At 38.8% G+C, this 20,176-nt stretch overlaps 1 protein-coding gene across 5 annotated transcripts in view; it reads left to right on the plus strand.

The window, feature by feature from the left end:
* ARFGAP3 (ARF GTPase activating protein 3) overlaps positions 1-19,511 on the plus strand; it is a 73,216-nt gene extending 53,705 nt beyond the window's left edge. For 3 of the 5 annotated variants that reach the window (XM_075003902.1, XM_075003910.1, XM_075003929.1), the window contains 4 exons: positions 1,918-2,055; positions 3,898-4,021; positions 5,384-5,474; positions 10,168-14,601. In XM_075003902.1, the coding sequence (XP_074860003.1) occupies positions 1,918-2,055; positions 3,898-4,021; positions 5,384-5,474; positions 10,168-10,475 (661 nt within the window). In that variant the 3' untranslated portion in view covers positions 10,476-14,601. The other 2 variants (XM_075003918.1, XM_075003939.1) reach the window with 1 other exon arrangement.
* The last annotated feature ends 665 nt before the right edge of the window (positions 19,512-20,176 follow it).

Consider the following 20,176-nt stretch of genomic DNA (forward strand, 5'->3'; position numbering starts at 1 on the left):
GCAAAATCCTCCAACTTTGATGAAACACCCCTACACATCAGTGCTTGAAGGAGAGGTTACGCCTAGAGGAGAATCAAGACCATTTTTGATGCAGAGGCTCATACTGGTACTAGTAAAGATACTGATACTGTGACCACCGTATACTTTAATGCCACTGATGGAGGAATTCTACTCTACTTCCATCATCTCCAAGACATACATTCACTCTGTGTTCCTGTGGAGAGCCCTTTCTCCTGAAAGTAAGTAGTTTCAGCTTGCTTTATAGGGTTCAGCTGCCATCATTTACTTTATAGGGTTCAGCAGGAATGGCATTACTCTCCAGTACCCAGAAAGCTAGCCAGCCATGTTCCTGTTGTATGCCACTGAGGCCCTATTTGAGGATACTGCATCCAAAAGTTGATATCCACCAAATCTGAGAGCGATGAAGTTGTCAATGTGCCTGGACAGGCTACTTATGCCAGAATACCAGGAAGAGCCAGATTGAAAGACAGAGCAGTACCAGCACTATGTATCACTGCCAAAGGATCCTTTGTCTTCATCACATGACAAGGCAGTATTTTTAGCACGAGTACCATCACCAGATGACATTAAAGCATTTCAGGAGCTCTTTGTGAGGATTGCTGAAATTCAGATGTCAGTCATATCTGAGAAATTCTGGAAGCTACTTGACGTATTGTCAGCTGCTTGTTCAGCCAGGATTGCTATCCTCTATAACAGTGGTTGGCAACCTGTGGCTCCAGAGCAACGTGTGGCTCTTTAAGGAGTCATTTGTGGCTCTGGATGCTGCCACCACTGACTTCTCTGTGGCTCCCTGCCCTGCTGCTGCTGAAATAGTAGGACTAAATTCATTTGGTTTAACGGCTGGCAGGGTGGTGGGAGGGATCTACTGGGAAACAAATTCAGAAGTGGGAGAAATAGAAGGAAAAGACACTCACTTCAGTCATTCAACTCAGAGTGCTAGGGTTCTCCTCATGCTCCTGCCCCACAAGATGGAGGTGCTGAAGCTCAGGGCTTACCCCCTAGGGCTAAATTAGTTCTTTTGGGGGGCTTGGGCTGATTTTGTGGGATCCTTTTGAGCTCTGGATTGGGCCAGAAATGAGAGGTTCAGTGTGTTGCGGGGGGTCTGGGAAGCAGGATGGTGCTTCAGGGTCTGAGTGGAAATTAGGGTGCAGGAGTGGGCTGTGGGTGGAGACTCAGGGTCTGGATGGGAGGTTGGTTGCTGGGAGGGGTGAGGGGGGTAGTGTACTGTACCTGGGCAGGAGGTAAAGTTCAGGAGTCGGCTAGGAGTGAGGGTGTGGGGTCTGGGGGAGAGAGCAAGGGTGTGATAGAGGGCAGAGTGATTGGAGTACTTATCTGGTGCAGCTCCCAGGGGGTCACAGGTAGCTCTGCGCCATCCAGCACTTGTGGGCAGTGCCCTCTGCTGCTCTCATTGACGGGATTCCTAGCCAATGGGAGTGACAGGGATGGGATTTTTAAACTTCGTTGTACCGCCACCCCACTCCTGACAATAAAATTACTTCACAACTCTAGGAGGAGAAACTGAAGCTTAAGCCTGCCAAAGGCTCATGGCGTGGACAGGTGGTGGCGGGGGTGTCAAAGCCCAAGACTTGCTGTTCTGGACAGGGAGGTCAGAGCTGAAGCTCACTTGCAACCTGAGCCCTATTGCCTAGGCCTGAAGCCCTTGGGCTTTGGCTTCAACCCTGGGCAGGGTGGCTCAGGCTTCAGTCCTGGGTCCCAGCAAGTCTAAGCCAGCATTGGTGACCCCATTCATAGAGAGTGGTGTCCCACTTTGGTGTCATGCAGACCCACAGTGTGAGAACTGCTACATTAGTAATTGCAGAATAGCTGGAGTGCTTCGAGTTTAAAAAAAATTAAATAGGACATTTTATTCAATTCTTTTCTTCTTTGTTCATCCAGGTACTTTGATTCTGCAGAGTTGAGGAGCAGCACTTATTCTAAGTGGGATGACAATTCAGATTCCTTTTGGAAGAAAGAGAGTAGTAACAGAGACACTGACACAATTCTAACTTCAAAAATTACCGACTATGCAGACAGGTATACAGAAATAACTTCAGTATAAACAGCTAGCCCTGTTCATCAAATTTATGAGTAGTCGTGATTAATAAAATGATCCAGCCTATGGCACTAAGACTAGCAGGATTTGGCCAAAACTTTTATCACTAGTAACGAGGATTCCTTACATATGTAGCATGAGTTTTTTTTTGTTTTTTGTTTTGGTTATTTTCCTGTTTCCCTGTGTAACATTTTTGCTATTGCTACTTATTTTGTGTTGACTATTAAGTGTTCGCCATTATACGAGAGACAGTCATTCATTCCCAAAAGCAGTGCTTTTTTTTTTTTTGTGCTAGTACTTGCTGGCGGCAGCCCTAGCCATGAAATTGGCTGTGGGGGTAAGGGCAAGGAGATGCCTGAGTACTGAGTTCGTTTGTTTTGTTTTTTAAAAACACTGCCCAAAAGAGTTTATAAACCAAAAGATATTCACAGAAGAGAAGATGCAATATAAGAGGAAGTACACGTACCTTTTTTCAGTATTTTAATTACTCTGATCCTGCCCATTTTTCTTCTGTACATCTGCCTTGTTCTTTAAGTTGGACACTAAATGAATGAAATAGGTGATGCACTTGTGCAATTGGAACTAAAATGTATTTAATCTATCTACAAATACAAATTTGATTTTTAAAAATTTGGTTTAAAATATTTGTTCTTCATGGGGAAATGTTTTTAGTTCTAGTAAATGAACTCGTTTTTTCACTTTTACTTTTAAGTTTACTTAAATTAAGATGTGCAAAATTAATTTTTGTCAGTACCCTCTAACCTGCACTCTGAATTAACAGTCATTCTTAGTCTTTAGTTACACAATTTTCTGTCAGAACGCAATCTTAACATTGTCATTTCCTGGCTTTAGTGTGTGTGTTTGTGAAACCTTGACATTCTTTTAATGTTTAATTCGCTAGAGAATTCAGAATATATTTAGTTGCCAGTGAGATGTGGAGGGTTATGATGGTTAAAAAGGATTATGACCTACTGTAGTAGCCCTAGACTAAGTCAGCTGTAAACAGTCTCTCATTCTGAACAATATTATTTTACATATTAATTTTGGGCAAAGCTTAACATAGCCATGAGTATTGCTCAAGTTTTATTATAGAATAATCTAATCCTTTGTGATATCAGTTTTTCTTGCTTTGGGTAAATCTCTTGAATTAGTAGTTCTAATTCAGAGCAACAAATCTTATTGATTTTGAGTTATAGTCAAGTAGTGTATACCTCTCTATTTAATTGTCACTGAAACATTATGGTTCTGCCATTATATCAGTTTTTAAAGGAAACTTCTTTATGTTTCTTTAAAGTTCTTTATGATGTTTTGTAACATGGATAAGGGAGAGAGAAGACAAAATGCAAGGAGCAGGGAGAGCAAATTGTTATCTTAGATGTCTGTATACTAATGCGAGACTAAGCAGAAGGTGGAATAAGAAGAAAGAGCTTGAAATGCTAGTAAATAAGCATAACTATGGCATAATTGACATCCAGGCACTTGATGGGATAATATGCGTGACTGAACACTGATATAGAAGGGTACAGCTTGCTTAGGAAGGACAGGGAAGAGAAAAAAGAGAGGGGGTGTCTTTTGTACATTACAAATCAATACACTTTTGACTGAGGTTAAGAGGGAAATAAGACAGATTTGTTGAAATCTCTGGGCAAGAATCAGAGAGGTAAAAAAAAAAAACAATGGTGAGGTCATTGTGGGGTCTGTTGCACATCACCTAACCAGAAGGAAGGGGTTGATGAGCCTTTTTGTTAATGAGATATGACTTTCAGTTCAACCATTTTGTATTCTGATGTAATTTGAAACAATGCAGTTTTTTTTAACTTTAGGCCTACAGCTCGTCGTAAACCTGAATACGAGCCACCTCTAAGCACAGATGAAGCACAAAAGAAATTTGGAAATGTCAGAGCTATTTCATCAGATATGTATTTTGGAAAGCAAGACTACGCCGATGTAAGTACAAAAGTTTCTGTGCAAAATAAACATTTTGAATGCTCCAATATTCTGTGATGATTTTGTAAAAATTTTGTTAGTTACTAACTAATAATGGGAAATGATTAGCTAATGGTCAGAGAGTAGGTTGCCTTTTGGGAATTTGCAGAGGCATATATCTTTGAATATTCAGTTTTGAGGTTTTTGATGTCACTAACTGGTGTATTTCCCTTTAAAAAACTATATCTGAAAATAAGTGATCACTTCCGAGCAACTGTGGTAAGATGGAAGTACTAGGTAGGAATCAAAAGTGAGTTTGTGTGAAGATGATCAGCCTGAGGGTGGGTAAGTGTTTTCTTCTTAGGTCTAACAAAGGTCTCAGCCACACTGATTAAGAAAAAATAGTAAGTGAACAGTTGTCTCTTTTTTTTCCATGCTTATACTATGTAAACAAAATAAAATTAATGCAACCACATGACCAGGTTAACCACATAGACTGATCCAGTCATTTCTGTTTTGTTAAAGCAATTTGGGAATCCATCTTATTACTGGCTAACATCCGAGATAAACTGTAATGCTACTTTGCATTTTTCTGGGAAGGAAGTATTGCCAACAATTTTATTTATTTATTTATTTATTTATTTATCAATCACTTTTAGTATTGAACAGAATATAAAAAACAGTACTGGTCCAGGGAGCTTACAGTCCAAGAAGACTGACAATTAAAGCTCTAGGTGAATATAGATTTATACCCATGGATGCAAATATCCACGGATATAGATCAATATCCATGGAACCACAGCTTTCCTAGAAACTGCAATCAAGAAGAGAACAGAATGTGGGGCCACTGCTCCCGGGAGCAAGACCCTCATGCAGGCAGCTCTTCCAGTGTGGCTTACCACTCCTTTCCCCAATCCATCGCTTCCACAAAGCTGTCTGCATCAGCTTTCCAGGGATGTGCTGGTGAGCCTGGTGCCCATGGGTATGAATTTGTATCCACACTGACAGTTAACTAAGAAACATTAAAACAAAACATTGTATGCTCAGAAGTGATAATGTAAAAGTACTTATAGGGTATGTTTCCTCACCCTACCAAATCAATGTATTTCACAACTGTTCTGGATGGATAATGGGTGAGAGAGGGTTTGCTCTGTAAATTTTTGTCCACAAGGAACTGGGCTAACAATAGAGACCCCAAATTCACTTTATGTAGAGCATTAAAGAACTGGCAGATGGTAGTGACTTTCAACTGGTGTCTGTCTTGCCTGGATTTTTGTCTGTGCTCTGCAGGTCAAAGTCTCTGTGGTCCATTACCAAGCAATTGAGCAATGAGCAAGTTGTAAATATACTGTTAATGATGTTTTAATTTTAATTCTTTTCTAGTATGAAGCTAGGGCTCGTCTAGAGAGACTTTCTGCAAGTTCCTCCATAAGTTCAGCAGATTTGTTTGAAGATCAAAAGAAGCAACCATCAGGTACCAAAGGAAGGCAATGAGAAAAACTAAAGCTCCATTGTATAAGCAAGTTAACAGTAGTATCTTCCAGTTGCACTGTGTCCGCAGGCTAGCTCTCCTAGTTTCCCACAAGATGTGATACATAAACTGTTTTGTGTGCTTAGTTATTATTACAACAATTCACCCTCAAAATTAGTGGGGCAAGTTTAAATATAACAATACAAGGAAACTTGCAATTAAGATTTTCATAACCTTCTTCAAGGCAAGTAACTTAATATTTCAGGTTACTTTTTGCCATGTCTCTGTGCAAATGATAGGCTGTGATGTCTAAAGCTTAAGTCTCTTAATGGGAAATGATGATCTCTGTAAAATATGATTAGGAAGTCAAGTGCTCCAATAATGTCTGATATGTTGAGTAGGTTTATATGGCACATAAGTCATACTAAATAGATTTTGATCTTTACATATGGTAAAAGTCATAAACATAAAATGATTATTGAGGGGGCAAAAGCAATCATAAGTGACTCAGGAAGAACTAGAACGCTTAAATACAGTAGTTACCAGGTTTGAAATTCTTCATCCATGTTGCACGTGTGCATTTCAATAAGATGTTTACAACTTTTCATATTATTTGCCTAGCTGGGTTTCTATGAAGAAAGCCATGCAATAGCTCAGACTGAATTATCAGAGACCTGCCTTGCTGGGGCTTGTCATAGATAGGGTTTGAGGAGAAGGAGAGAGAATAGAAGGGAATGTATTAGATTGACTGAGAGGAGGGATAAGCTTGTTGTTTTCAGCATTGGCCTGTTAAACCCAGGGTTGAGTTCAATCCTTGAGGGGACCATTTAGGGATCTGGGGCAAACAGATTAAAAAAAAGGGTTGGGGGGGATGGTGCTTGGTCCTGCCAAGAGGGCAGGGGACTGGATTCAATGATGTCCCAAGGCCCCTTCCAGTTCTATAAACATTTTTAAATCTTTTATTTATTTGTTTATTTATTTATTTATTTAATCAATTTAGACTGGGACACAGTCATTGCCTTATTCTGTTGTCATTCCGGTTCAGTTATTTGTTTGACCATTTGCTAGCATGGCGAAAAACAGTGAAACATCAGTGGATTTTAGTGCTTTAATTAGTTGGGTTTCAATTCTGTAGCCAGTGGAGAAAGGGAGGTAATTGTAAAAACAGCATCACAATTCAGTTTCAATATCTTAGTTAATTGTGGAAAATTAAAAAAAAAAAAATCATAGTCTTCATTTTGTCTTCAGTGAACAGACCTTTGATATTGCAATGGACTCGCTGAGTAAGTTACACACTGTTAACTTACTGGTTAATGCAGCAGTGTCATTTAGCTCAAATTGCCAGAACTGAATTTTAGTCGAAAGTGTCTAATTTAAAGCAACTTTGAAGACCCTCGATAAGAAGAAAACCAGAGTGACTAACTTAAAACTCTGGCAGTTTTCTAATATCCTTAGCATGGTGTAATAAATACAATTAAAGGGACACTTACTCAAAAAACATTTTTTTCTGAATTTTTAATCTAGAGTGTTAGTGTTACAATTTATATCTGAGTATTATAATAAAAGGGAAATATGATAGTAAAACAATGATTAAAGCAGGGGTATTTTCTGAAACTACTTTTAGCTCACATTTTCAAAATACAGTAGAATTCAGTTTGAAGCCATCTCTTTAAATATACTGTCTTCTTTTAGAATGTTTTGTTTGGTACCAGTGTTGAGTACAAAGTATTCTTTCTCTTTACAACTCCATAGCATGAATGTGCTGTGAGTGTATTCATTAGTGACCACTTCAAAAATCCATCTGGCTTATTGAGCTCAATGATGTGCATCAATTAAAGATAGTATTACATTGCCGGAGATGAGATACTTTTATAGACTCTTTTTTTGGCTGGTATTGCTAAAAGTAATGGAGAGGAAAATACTGTAACGAGGCAGTAGTTTTGCCTCTGCCCACAAACTATGGCCTTCCATGCCTACGGTCTGTGAGTCTGCTTCATTGTACAACCTTAAGCAAAAAAAAGCAAAAACAAAAAAAAAAAAAACCCAGTTCTGCCCATCCAGGGTTACAGTTCCTGGAGAATTTTCCCCTTTTCCTTTTAGGTTTTCACTACGTTCCCTCCCACGGAACTTTAGTAGTCTTGCTATTCATTTTTACTGCTTCTGTGTCCTATTCCCTGAGAACTCCATTCAGGCTTTTCAGAACAGTTCCTCTCAGGTTCCCATTCCCCTGTCAGGTAAATATGGTCTCAGGTTAAACAGCTGAGATTTTTTTTAACAAAACAAAACAAAAAGAAGAGGTGCTCAGAATGGCTACAAGAACAGCATCCTAGTGTAATTAATTTAAAAAACAACCAGAAGGCCTGTGGCACCTTATAAACTAATGGATTTATCGGAGCATAAGCTTTTGTGGTTGAAGACCCACTTTGTCAGAGGCATTAATTTCAAAACAAAAATCAGTCAAGTAGCACTTTAAAGACTAACAAAATAATTTATTAGGTGGTGAGCTTTTGTGGGACAGACCCACTTCTTCAGACCATAGCCATACCAGAACAGACTCAATATTTAAGGCACAGAGAACCAAAAAAGTAATTAAGGTTGACAAATCAGAAAAAAATGATCAAGGTGAGCAAATCAGAGAGTAGAAGGGCAGAATGGGGGCGGGGCGGAGGGGCGGGAGTCAAGAGTTAGATTAAGCCAAATATGCAAAAGAGGCCCTGTAATGACCCAGAAAATTCACATCTCGGTTCAAACCACATGTTAATGTGCCGAATTTGAATATAAGAGAGAGTTCAGGGGCCTCTCTTTACAGACTGTTGTGAAAATTCCTCTACATTAATCAAGGATGGCCGGATCAGTACCACGCTCTACCAGAAGCCCACTGATCACTATAGTTACCTACACTCTTCTAGTTTCCATCCTGCACACGCAACTAGATCCAGTGTTTACAGTGAAGCCTTTAGGCACAATCACATTTTCTCTGATCCTACTGACAGAGACCGAAAACTACAAGATCTCTACCAAATATTCATAAACCTGAATTAGCCACCAAGAGAAATAATAAAGCAAATCGACAGGGCCAGACGAATACTCAGAGATCAGCTACTCCAAGATAGGCCCAAAAAAGCCAAGAACAGAACACCACTGGTCATTACCTACAGCCCCCAACTCAAACCACTGCAACATATTATTGAAGACCTACAACTTATCCTTAATCAGGATGCCACACTCCAGAAGGCCCTAGGTGACAGACCTGTTCTCTCCTACAGACAACCTCCCAACCTTATGAGGATTCTCACCCACAACCACAGTCTGTACCGCAGGAGCACCAGTCCTGGAACTTTTCCTTGCAGCAAAGTCCATTGCCAGCTTTGTCCACATATCTATTCTGGAGATAACCATCACTGGACCTAACCAAGTTATTCACAGAATCACAGGCACGTTCTTATGTTCCTCAGCTAACATCATATATGCCATCATGTGTCGTCAATGCCCAGATGCTTTGTATATTGGACAGAATTCAAACTCTCTCAGACAAAGAATTAATGGACACAGAACAGACATAAGAACACTCCTGATTCACAAACCAGTCAGTCAGCATTTTAGTGGAATGGGCCATTCTGTTAATGACTTAAAAGTCTATGTTTTAATGAAGAGGAATTTTCACAACAGTCTGCAAAGAGAGGCTGCTGAACTCTCTTTTATATTCAAATTCGACACATTAACATGTGGTTTGAACCGGGATGTGAATTTTGTGGGTCATTATAGGGGCTCTTTTGCATACTTGGCTTAATCTAATTCTTGACCCTCCTTCCCCCCGCCCCTGTTTCTGCGCCTCTACTCTCTGATTTGCTCACCTTGATAATTTCTTTTCTAATTTGTCAACCTTGATTACTATTTTTGGTTCTCTGTGCCTTAAATATGGAGTCTGTTCTGGTATGGCTATGATCTGAAGAAGTGGGTCTGTCCTATAAAAGCTCACCACCTAATAAATTATTTTGTTAGTCTTTAAAGTGATACTTGACTGCTTTTTTGTTTTGTTGGTACGCAGAATAACACAGCTTTCTCTCTATTACTGTTTCAAAGTTACTGATTGTCATTGGCACTAAAGGATCAGGTTTTTCTGACAGAAATACAAGATGTTTCTCAGAAAGTCTTGGGAAAAGTTAAGTTGCTTAAAATATTAATTTACATTATATCTGAATTATTTATATTCATTCTTTGGGATTTTCATTTTTATTAATTGGTTTTAAAAATTAAATGACCCAAAGGGTATCTGAAGTGACGAAGTTCATAAATAAAAAGTACAGTTGAGGAGGTTGGCTGTGTCTCTATTACTGTTGTTTCAGATGGCAGTCATGAGCAGAAGTTAATCTTTGACTCCATATCAAAATGTTAATTTGACCAAAGAGCCTGTAGGAATAAGCTAAGGCGTGATTATGTGGCATGATCCACAGATAATTAAATTTTGAATTGCATTGTGCCATATGACATGCATTTATCTTATTAGTTACATGCCTCAGTAACTATCAATTTTTATTTTGTATTTTGAGCCATGGTAGGATATTTCTGAAGTATGTTTCTGAAGTATTTATATTTAGTCATTGGGATTCTTAGTGAGAATTTTTGTAACACTAGAAGTCAGACCCTTAGGTTGTCTTTATCATCATTGACCTACTGATTTCTGTTTGAACTGCAGATTGTCTCGTCCCTACAACTTTTTACCTTCCTTCCCTCTGGAAGGAGAAGTTGCAGGAAAAAATATGCCTTCTAAAGGAGCAGAGCTCAGCTGTTTGTACCAGGTGTAGCTGCCAACATCTAGGAAAGTCTTGCAACGGATGTCACGTTCTGAAATGCACTCACAGTGGTGAAGAATTGTTACATCTTACCCTGTACCACCAAGTGCTTCACAATGTCTTGCTTTGTGCCTTGGCCCTCACAGTCTATAGCAAGCATGTACTATGTGTTGAGCAATCCTGTTTCAACACTTTGGATACTGGAGCCTGACTGCAATGCCAGAGACGTCCTCTGGTCTTTTCCAGTTTTGGTTAACAACTGATAAGGAGATGCCACACTTTCCCCAGCTCTAGCTTTTTGCTAACTTATGTTTTATGAAATGTCTGATCTGATTTTGGAACAATAATAGGAATGTAAAGGTCCATTGTTTCTTTAAAGAATCAGTATTCAACAGGTTTTTACTATAACTGGCATTAACATAGTTCAGCTTAAACACAGCACTGGACTGGCTGACATTAAAAATAAAAAGATTAATTGTGGAGAGAGATCTTAAATGAGTACAGGTGTAAGAATTAAATTGAGAAATGGTTACAAGAAAAATGGATAAAATGATTTCTGCTAACTAAACATTGTTAGATTAGGTACGAGGTAAAATCTTCATCATGCTTCTATCAAGATGTCTGAACAAAATCCTGGGTCAGGATCTAGCTCCCAAAGTCAAAGGGCTGTCATCTTTGTTATATTAGGGTAAGGGCAGGCAGTAATTTTTGATGGGAAGCCACTCCAAGAATTTGGCAAGTGGTAAAGGGCCGCACAGTTCCATATTAACAGAAGAGGTGTGGGGTCTGGGATGGAGGTTGGGTGCAAAATGGATAAGGGATTGGGGTGCAGGAGGGATTGCAAGGGTTTGGGTTGCGACCTAGGGAGGAGAGGGATGTGACCCAGGGCTTAGACCACTCAAAACTGCTGCGTGTTTACTGTAGCTCTCTGCTCTGGATGCTGGAGGTGGGAGGAGGAGGCTTCTCTCACTGCCAGTGCCCCCCAACAAAAAAATCTCTTGGCTCCTCTTGTCTGGAAACCATAAATTAGTCAGTGGGAACTGAGATACTTTGCAAGGGGGCATGAGCCGTGCACAAAGCCTCCCTCTCCCTCTTGGCATCTGCAGCAGAGATCTACGTGGAGCAGGAAGCTGCTTAAAGCAGTGGCTGGCTGCTCTGTGCCTGAGGTGGTCCATGGGCTGGATGCAGCACCTGGACTATATCTTGCACACCCTGTCTTAGGGGAAAGATAGATAATGTAGCTTTTCTTGGCCCTCTCTTTTATAGTCCAATGAATCTTTGAAATGGAGTCTTCTGAAGGATAGTTCCAGATACGTCTGTTTCCAGCTGGAAGTAGTATGACATAATACACTTGTATAAATGTACTACCTACTAGTGTAAAAGTCTTTGAACAAAGTATGCCTTGTAATGTATCATTTGAAAACTTGTAATTTGCTGGTCCACGTTGTCCTGGTAAAATATGGGTGGCAACATTGTTTGTGAAGTTAAGAGTCCCCTTGTGATGTGACTAACATGTTCCAAAATTTACAGCCCTCTCCAGGTAGAAATCAGGTCTGTCTTAAACAGAAGAAGGAATGTGTACTTGCCTTAATTTGCCTTTAACCAATAAACAGAGGGAAGCAGGAAGGGAAAACCAGTGAAGTTCAAATAAGTGAAAAAAACATACCCAAGTCTTCCTGGGTGGGGGACTGAAATTATTTTAAAAAGGTTTAAATACCCCCAAGAGATGCCCCCCCCACCTCATTTTCTGCACCTGAGAAGACAAAAGGAAATAGCTGTTGGACTCTGGACCATGGGGTCTTAACATGCGAATTTTGTCAGTAATTTGCTGGAGCTTCTGGTGAAAAAGTTTGCTTTGCAACTAAGCTAGTTTCATAAATAGATACTGTTGAGTTGTCTCTTTATTTTTTTTGTAAACATTTATAATTTTTGTACTTCTTTACTTACCCTATCTTAAATTTTTTCTCTGTGTAGTTAATAAGCATGTTTTACTGTTATATCCAATCTAGTGTATTTAGACTGAAGTGTCTGGATAGCTATTTGAGACGATAAACTGGCATATTATTCCCATAAAGGAATACTGGATTTAATATATTTCTACAGTAAACTCTTCCATATCTGTCAGCCTGGGATGGGAGGTTGCCAGGTATTCAAATATTCTGGGTAATAGAGAGCTATACTTAGCAATGCATAACACTAAAGAAAAACAAGATTAGCTATTAAGATGCAAAAATGTATGCAGAGTATCCATTTACCAACATCATTAGTATTGTACACTGTAAACTTATACAGTATTTTCTGTAGTTATTTGTTTTTTACTTTCAATATACTGTACTTATGGAAAACGTAACTAAATTTACTTATTAAAATGCTATTTATCTGAGAGTTCTAGGTGATAGAACGCCAGATATGAAAGAGTTTACTCTACTAGCTGGGAGAGTATTAGGCAATACTATACATACATTGCTGACGGAAGATCTGGGACTGGTGTTGCATTGGGATCATCCTGCAGTATAACCAATGCTGATGACAGCCCACTGCAGACACTCCAGGTATTGAAGGCTGTGAACAGCCCAAGTGGGAGGTACAGCAAGTCACTGTAAGGTCCACAAAGTTGCAAGGCAGGGGTGACACTTACTCATTAGTTCTTCCCCTCTTCAGTTATCAGCTAAAATGCAAATATTTTAGTTCTTCAAATGGTAGTACCTGTATATAGTCACCATGTGGGTATGCTTGCACACCATGTACCTGATTCTGGAAGCAGTGTCCGCTGACCCATACGTGAGTGGCACATCCCCTTGTGCTTCCAAACAAAGTTAAAATAGGTAGTGTGGGTTGACACATCCCCAGTTCCCTCTTACCACTGCACAGCCTGAGTCAGAGTCTCTGTTCCCTCACACTCTTAGTTTTACTAAGAAAGTGACCACTCCTCATTCAATGAAGATTTATGTTGTTGTTTTAGTGATACATACATTATTGCATCTAGATGCCTTTACTGCCTCCTCAAGACACACATCCTGGCTTGCTGCTCAATTTGCCAGCCTTTCACTCCCCAAACCTAGAAAGCTCAAGAGCTTCACCTCCATAAGTATTCAATGGAGAAAGTCATTAGATATTAATGCATTCTGGTCTAGGCTGGTGGAACCACTGGTACAGCAGGAGTCATTAGCAGTGAGTGCCCTGTCCATCAACTCATATGAACCTGATTGATCACTGGTACTGAGGACAAAGGACAAGTACCAACACAAAAGGAAAAAAACAGTGTCATCATCATCATAAGAGCAGATCCCCATTTTAGATTGCTCCTAGCACACCAAGTCAGGTGAGATATCATGTGCAAATCCAGCTGGACAAATGGCCAAGCTTCTGCATGCGGACAGTATGGGTAGGTGCAAAAGAGATCCAATGATGCAAACTACTGCCCTGATATTCATGCATCTGGAACACTCACCAGTGTGTGCCCCTATTCCACCAGTGCCTGTGCATCTCCTGGACAGGCTGGCCTCACAGATAACACCTCAAACCTTGGAGATTTCCAGTGGTGCACAGGACTCGTGGATGCCATGAACCTTTCTTGCTGATGAAGGAACTGACCTTCCATATCCAGAGATTCCACTTTTCTGCAGACCTTCACTCATTAATGTAATTTCCATTCTGTAAGACAAATGTCTGCTGCTTCTTCCAGAGGAAGTTTTCATATTGCATCCCTGTGGTAGTGACAGTTGCCCCATTGCTGAAGTAGTCTTTGGAGTTCTCAGAGCTGGAACTCTTGTTTTCTCTCATATCCCACAGAAGACTGGACTCATGGTCTAGGTACCAGGGGCAAGCAAAAATGGTTTGTGGGCCAGATTCGATCCACCAAACTTTTAGATCTGGCTTGCCGGGAACCTGAGGCAGGCTCCCTGCCTGCCACAGCCCCAGTCTGCTCAGACAGACAGCTGCTGGGGCCATGTGCCTCTCTGTGTTTTACATCCCTTTGCGGGGGTGGACTTTGCACACTGTCCCCACCCCAGTACAATCCTCACAGCTCCCATTCGCCAGAAAACCAGTCTGTCCTGTTGGTAGAACATACCAGCTGAACTTGAAATATGGAGTGTACCGTTTTAGAAAATAGCAAGTTTGGTAAAAATATGTACAAATCCTCAAATGGAACTATGAATATATAAATTGAGATGAGTGATTCATTGATTTAGATCTAAAGTTTATTTTTAATTTTTAGAACTTTATGTAGAACGGACATTCAGGCATTCATGTAATTGGTGTTCAATGTAGTAGGTGATAGCTCTGAAAATGTGCTATTTTTTTATATCATATCATTACTAAATGTTTTTTGTTCCCTAATTAGGAAGTTACAGTATTGCAAATGTCTTGCCTTCAGCTCCTGATATGGCTCAATTTAAACAAGGGGTGAAATCAGTGGCTGGAAAACTTTCTGTTCTTGCTAATGGAGTCATGACTTCTATACAGGTTAGTGAATTAGGAAAGCAAGAAATACTAAAAATAACAGGATAGATATTGAAATCTTGTCATGAAGATTTAGTCACATGACTTGTGTTGGGATGTGTCTACATTGCCACTGTAAGTGTTAAAGCTTGAGTTGTTCATGGGTGTGAAGAAACTTTGCCCAAAGTGATAAAAATATTAACACTGGAAAGCATCTGTATAGACAGAAATTTATCAATGGAAGCCACTCGCCTGGTGTTAAAGCTACCACCTCTCATACAGTGGGTGTGGTTTTTTTATCACTAGGAGAGCTCTTTCCCATTGATAAAGAATGACTACACGGTTTGTGGGCAGTATAGACATACCCTTAATTAACTTCTTTGGGGAAGAATGTTGATTCTTTTTCTGTGATGTAGCTGAAATATCAGAAGTCTTGTAACCTCTGGTAAAATATTAAGGTTTTTTATGACTTTCCAATTAATAATTCACTTAAAAATTTCCATGCATACAGTTGAGACTCTTAAAAATTACTAAGATATTCCTTTTCTTGTAGTAACTGAATTTGCATTCTAGCAAGCAAATGTGGTTGCTTATATCCACTTTTAGAGTAACTAGTAGTAATTTAACTGTTAAGCTTTTTGTCTCTGTCCTGATTGAAAAGTGTACCATAGAGTCTGAGGACCAAAATATCAATATTTTAAAAAATAGAGACTCAAACTTTAAATCCCATAAGTAGGCAGCTAAGTAAGAGTCCTCATTTTCAAAAGTACAGAAAGCCCATCAATTCCCATTGGGCTCAGAGTAAGCTAGTGAGAGCCTTTGGATATTTGACATTTTTGAAATTCAAGAGCCCAATAGTAAGCTCTTATTTTGGAAAACCTTGGCCAATTTTCTAAATGTGATGGCTTTAACAAGTAAGCTTGACTTACTTGTAATTAATGTTACTGTGTTTAATTTATCTTATGGTGGAAGACATTCTCACGACTATTTTGTTTTTCCTTCTTTTCTAGGATCGATATAGTTCTTAACCAGATGCTTATCAACGTAATTTAGCACACTAAAGCAGAATTTCTCTCCAGACATGCCAAGATCGGATTGCTGATTCAAATGAAGGCTGCCTTAAGGCTGTAGAATATTTTATAAGTTGTTATGCCACTTTTGTTTACGATGTTACTTTCTGGTTCTTGGAATTTTTTGACTGTCACTTTATGTAGCAAAAACCTTGTAAGTTGTTACATCACTAATTCTTTTGTTCCTTTATAGTGTTGTTTCTTCAGTGTCCTTAGTGTTACATATAGGACATCTGTCTCTCTCTCACGCTTTTTTTCCCTGATCCAAATTGGCTGTGAGGCAGGGAAGAAAAAGGTGACTGGATAAATTCTTACATGAAAAGATGAGACTCGCTGATCTGGATCTCTGCATCTGTAGTCATAAACCTCAGGTGCCACATGTATACACAGTTTGGCTGCTGACATCTTTTGTGTCCTGTAGAAATTAAATTTTAATTTAAAAAAATCATACCTTGAGATGGTATTAACTGTATTATAGAAAAATATAGGACTTGATTTAGACCTTTGCTTATTGAGAAATAGAAGCTCTTGAAATGTATGTGTTGAAATGACAATGGAATATTGCCTTTAGATCATTTCCTCTAGAAAATATTTTGTTTAGGGTGGGTATGAGAACTATAAATACTCAGAGTACATAAGGTAATAAACTTAACTTTGTTATGCGATTTATCTATTTATTCATAACTTTGAGGATTATTAAAAATGCAATATAGTCTCCTTAAGTGCTTTTAAATAATCACTATCGTGTACAAAATGAACAAAATTCTGTACACATAATCATAAGGACAAATAGAGTAGCTTAACTGAATATTTAGTGTTAAGTATTTTTAGAACAATTGTAGTTTTTGATAAGTTACAAAATACATGAATAAGTAAATATAATGGGGCTGTGTTTTAAACAGCCTGGAATTTGCTGTTGACAAAGTGTATTACAAATTTTGTGAATCTAAAGAAAAAGCCCAAAATGAGTTTCCTGCTGATTCTGTTCTACGGTTTTATTTCTTATACCTAATAAAAACAATTAAAATCAATTGTATTTTTCTTACATACATGTATGCAGGAGGCCAGTCTTCAGTTTCTTAATCCACCATTCATGTTTAATCTCTCTGGTGATGCTGCACTTGCTGTTTGAAATTAGTCTTTAATTAAAGTACAGTGAAGTGGCCAGTCCACATGAGATTTCTTATGTTTGTTAAGAACTTTGCTGACTTGGGGTAGTAGTGAGGTAAGGGACCTACAGTTCTAGTACTTTGTGTAATAGGATTTTCATGTAATGTCCAGAGGATTCAGCAGTTCCTTTCTAGCTGACCAAATACGGTTCAAGTTCTTTTTAATGTTTAATCTTTATGTGCTGCTCTGATACATTCTGATTTAACAATCCAAAAACCCTTCATTTTTTTGTAAGAGCTGTACACAGCTGGGCTGTTGTCCTGGTTAATTCCGTGGCTTTACTTTAGTAAACAGTGGTGTTGTTGTTGTTGTTTCCCCTTTACTCTTTAGCAGAACATTTCCTGATGCTGCTAAAAAGGAAATAGGCCTGGAGTGGGTTTTGTTTTCTTTCTTGTTAAATTTAAAGAGGATCTGAATCCTCAAAATACTGCTCTAATTGAAGAGGCAGTCAAAATGTTAAAAGTTAGGTGCCCAAATAAGTGGAGTGATTTTTCCCCTTTTCAGCGCAGTGGGTGCCAACAAGAATGATCTCTCTTGCCTACAGTCCGTAACCCCCTCTTATTAATGCACAGTGTGGTCATAAGGCAAGAAGTATGGGGATACTCAGTGAGAAACAGAAGGCAGACAAGACTGAAGGAAGACATGTCACCATGTAGACGTAGGGTGATGAATCCCTTCCCCCACACACACATCCAAAAAAAAAGGGGGGGGGCTGCTATCTTCCAAAGATTCTGGATTGAGGAGGGTGCTATTTGGTAACAGGCCATTTGGTTTCCCCACGAATATATCTGATCTTAGGAAAGCTGGGGTCTTGTTAGGGAAAGGGTGGAATGGTGGTGGTTGAAGGGTGGGGTGGAGCACATCACGGAGCATACTTGGATTCAGATATGAATCTAAATGTAGCATTAGAGCTGATCAAAAACTTCTTTGCAACAAAATTTTTCCATTTCACTGGATTCAGAATAGATTGATTTTCTGTCTTTGTGATGTTTTCCATATTTTTACTGATATTTTATTAAAATTTTATCATTAGTTTTTGAAATATTGTTAAAGTTGTCATTTATCAGCTTTCTTACTGAAAATGGGTTTTGTTAAACTTTGTTTTCAAAACAAAATGCTGATAGGCAAATTTTTTCAAAAGTTTGGAACTGAATTGCTTTTTTTCCCCCGAAAATATTGTTTTTGAAAACAGACATTTTTCAAGGCAAAATCTTTAAACATTTTGACAATTTCAAGGCAAAATCTTTGTTGCTTTTGTCTCTTTAAATGTTTTTTGTTTTGTTTCTTCAAAAGTATTTTGACAAGCTATACTTTAGTATCCTTCTTGGAATCAGCTGACCTAAGATTCTTTGGGGTTCTCCTACCCATGTTTGTGTGGATATTAGTTTGCTGTAGTTTGCATGCTGGTACCTGTTTATGCAGTCCAAAAGCAGTCCATATGTTGTGATGGAATTCTGTAGTGCTGTGCAGAAGTCGGAAGGCACATAGTACTGTGATTTGAGGACTAATAGGAAAGAAAGTCTTTAAGAACAGTCTGGAAACTAGCAATTTTTAAATTGAATTAATTTAAATGTATTAAATTATCAGGGCTGCACTAGAATGCACTTGTTAGTTCCACACTGATAAAGCCCTCAGTCTTCCGGAAGCTCAAGCATTATGTCATCTCTGGGGCATGGAGGGGGTCTGTTTTGGGAAGAGATCTGGGGCCTGTTACTAAAGGTAAGAGACAGGAAGAGTTGGAGAATACCGGAGATCGCTCAAAAAATTTGATAAATCTGAATAAGCGCAAGAATCCAACCTTTAGCTGTTCATTGATTGCTAAATTAAGCCATCCTTCAGTCAGGCAAAATATGTATATGTGGTAAGTATTTTTAACTGTGTGCAACAATCTCATGTTGTACAGGTTGAACTTCTGTAGTCCCCTACACTCTGGATTGGCAACATCAGTGGTCCAGCAAGATTTTAGTTAGCCTCTTCTTCATTTATCATGGGTGTGGCCAAGTTTCCTGTGGTCCCATAAAGTTTTGTTGCCAGCCACCAGTCCTAGCTCTGTATTCTGTGCTGTTATTTAGCTGTAATTTACCCCAAATGTTTAAGAGCCTTGTAAACCGTGGAAATGTTGGTAATCCTGCTAGACCAGTGGTTTCCAGCCTGGGGGCCACAGACCCCTGGCGGTCTGTGAGGATATTGCAGAGGGTCCAGAGTTTGTAGGGTGATTGGAGGTCTGTGCTATTGAAAAGGTTATGCTTGACAATATTGACCTCTGATGATTAGTTACGGATCAGATCCCAGGGATTCCATACTAGAGAGGTTCAAGCTGTAGTTGTTTTGATCATTTTGATTTGCTATGTGTACTTGGTGCCAGCTGAAAAGGATTGTTTTTTTTCTCTTCACCGATTTTTGTTGGTAATTATCTATTTCTGCTTCATGTTCCAGTAATACAGAATCTATATATAAATTTTACTGTTTGCCTTGCTTGTCTCTTCCTTCTAATTGTGTCAAATTTACCTGAAGTTGTAATTACCCTTAAATTAATAAAAACACAAATACAAATGGTGCATGAAGGTCCGAAAACCCCGTGGTAAATATGTGGTCTTTTTAATATACAGGTCAGAAGTTTGATAGAATGGAAGTGAATAGAATGCATTTTGTGTTCGACAGTGACTAAATCCAAATTTTTTTATTTACCTTAAAAATAGAAATCTGCACATGCTACTTTTTATTATCAACATCATATTTTTCTAATGTTTAATGGGACCAGACCATTCTTTTATGCAAAAAATAAAAATCAGGAAATTCATGAAACCAAAGATACCCTGTTGATACATAACAGCTGTAGACATAATTAAAGGGTAAATTCTGACCATTTTGTAAGCAGGTGCAACTCTTACAGGGTTGCAAAGGGAGTATTTGCAACATCTGATCTTGTATCAGTAAATGGCTGCAGAACTCAATATATTAAACATTTGCCTTGTATAGAGAGAGTGTGCTAACCCATTGATCAATTTTTAGATAGTGTAAATGCAACTTCAGCTCACATAGGAAATAGTCTCACAGCTTCCCAAACTTTTGGAAAGTGAGTCACTTATCAGGAAAATGAAACCAATTCTTCCTACAATCCCAACTTTGGATGAGAGAAATCCAAAGTCCACTGAAATAAATTGCAAAACTCTGATTTCAGCGGGGACTGGATTCCTCTCCAGATTACATTAAAGGCATATATTTTAGA

Source organism: Carettochelys insculpta, chromosome 1 (assembly GCF_033958435.1).
Source record: "Carettochelys insculpta isolate YL-2023 chromosome 1, ASM3395843v1, whole genome shotgun sequence".
NCBI classification, from domain to species: domain Eukaryota; kingdom Metazoa; phylum Chordata; order Testudines; family Carettochelyidae; genus Carettochelys; species Carettochelys insculpta.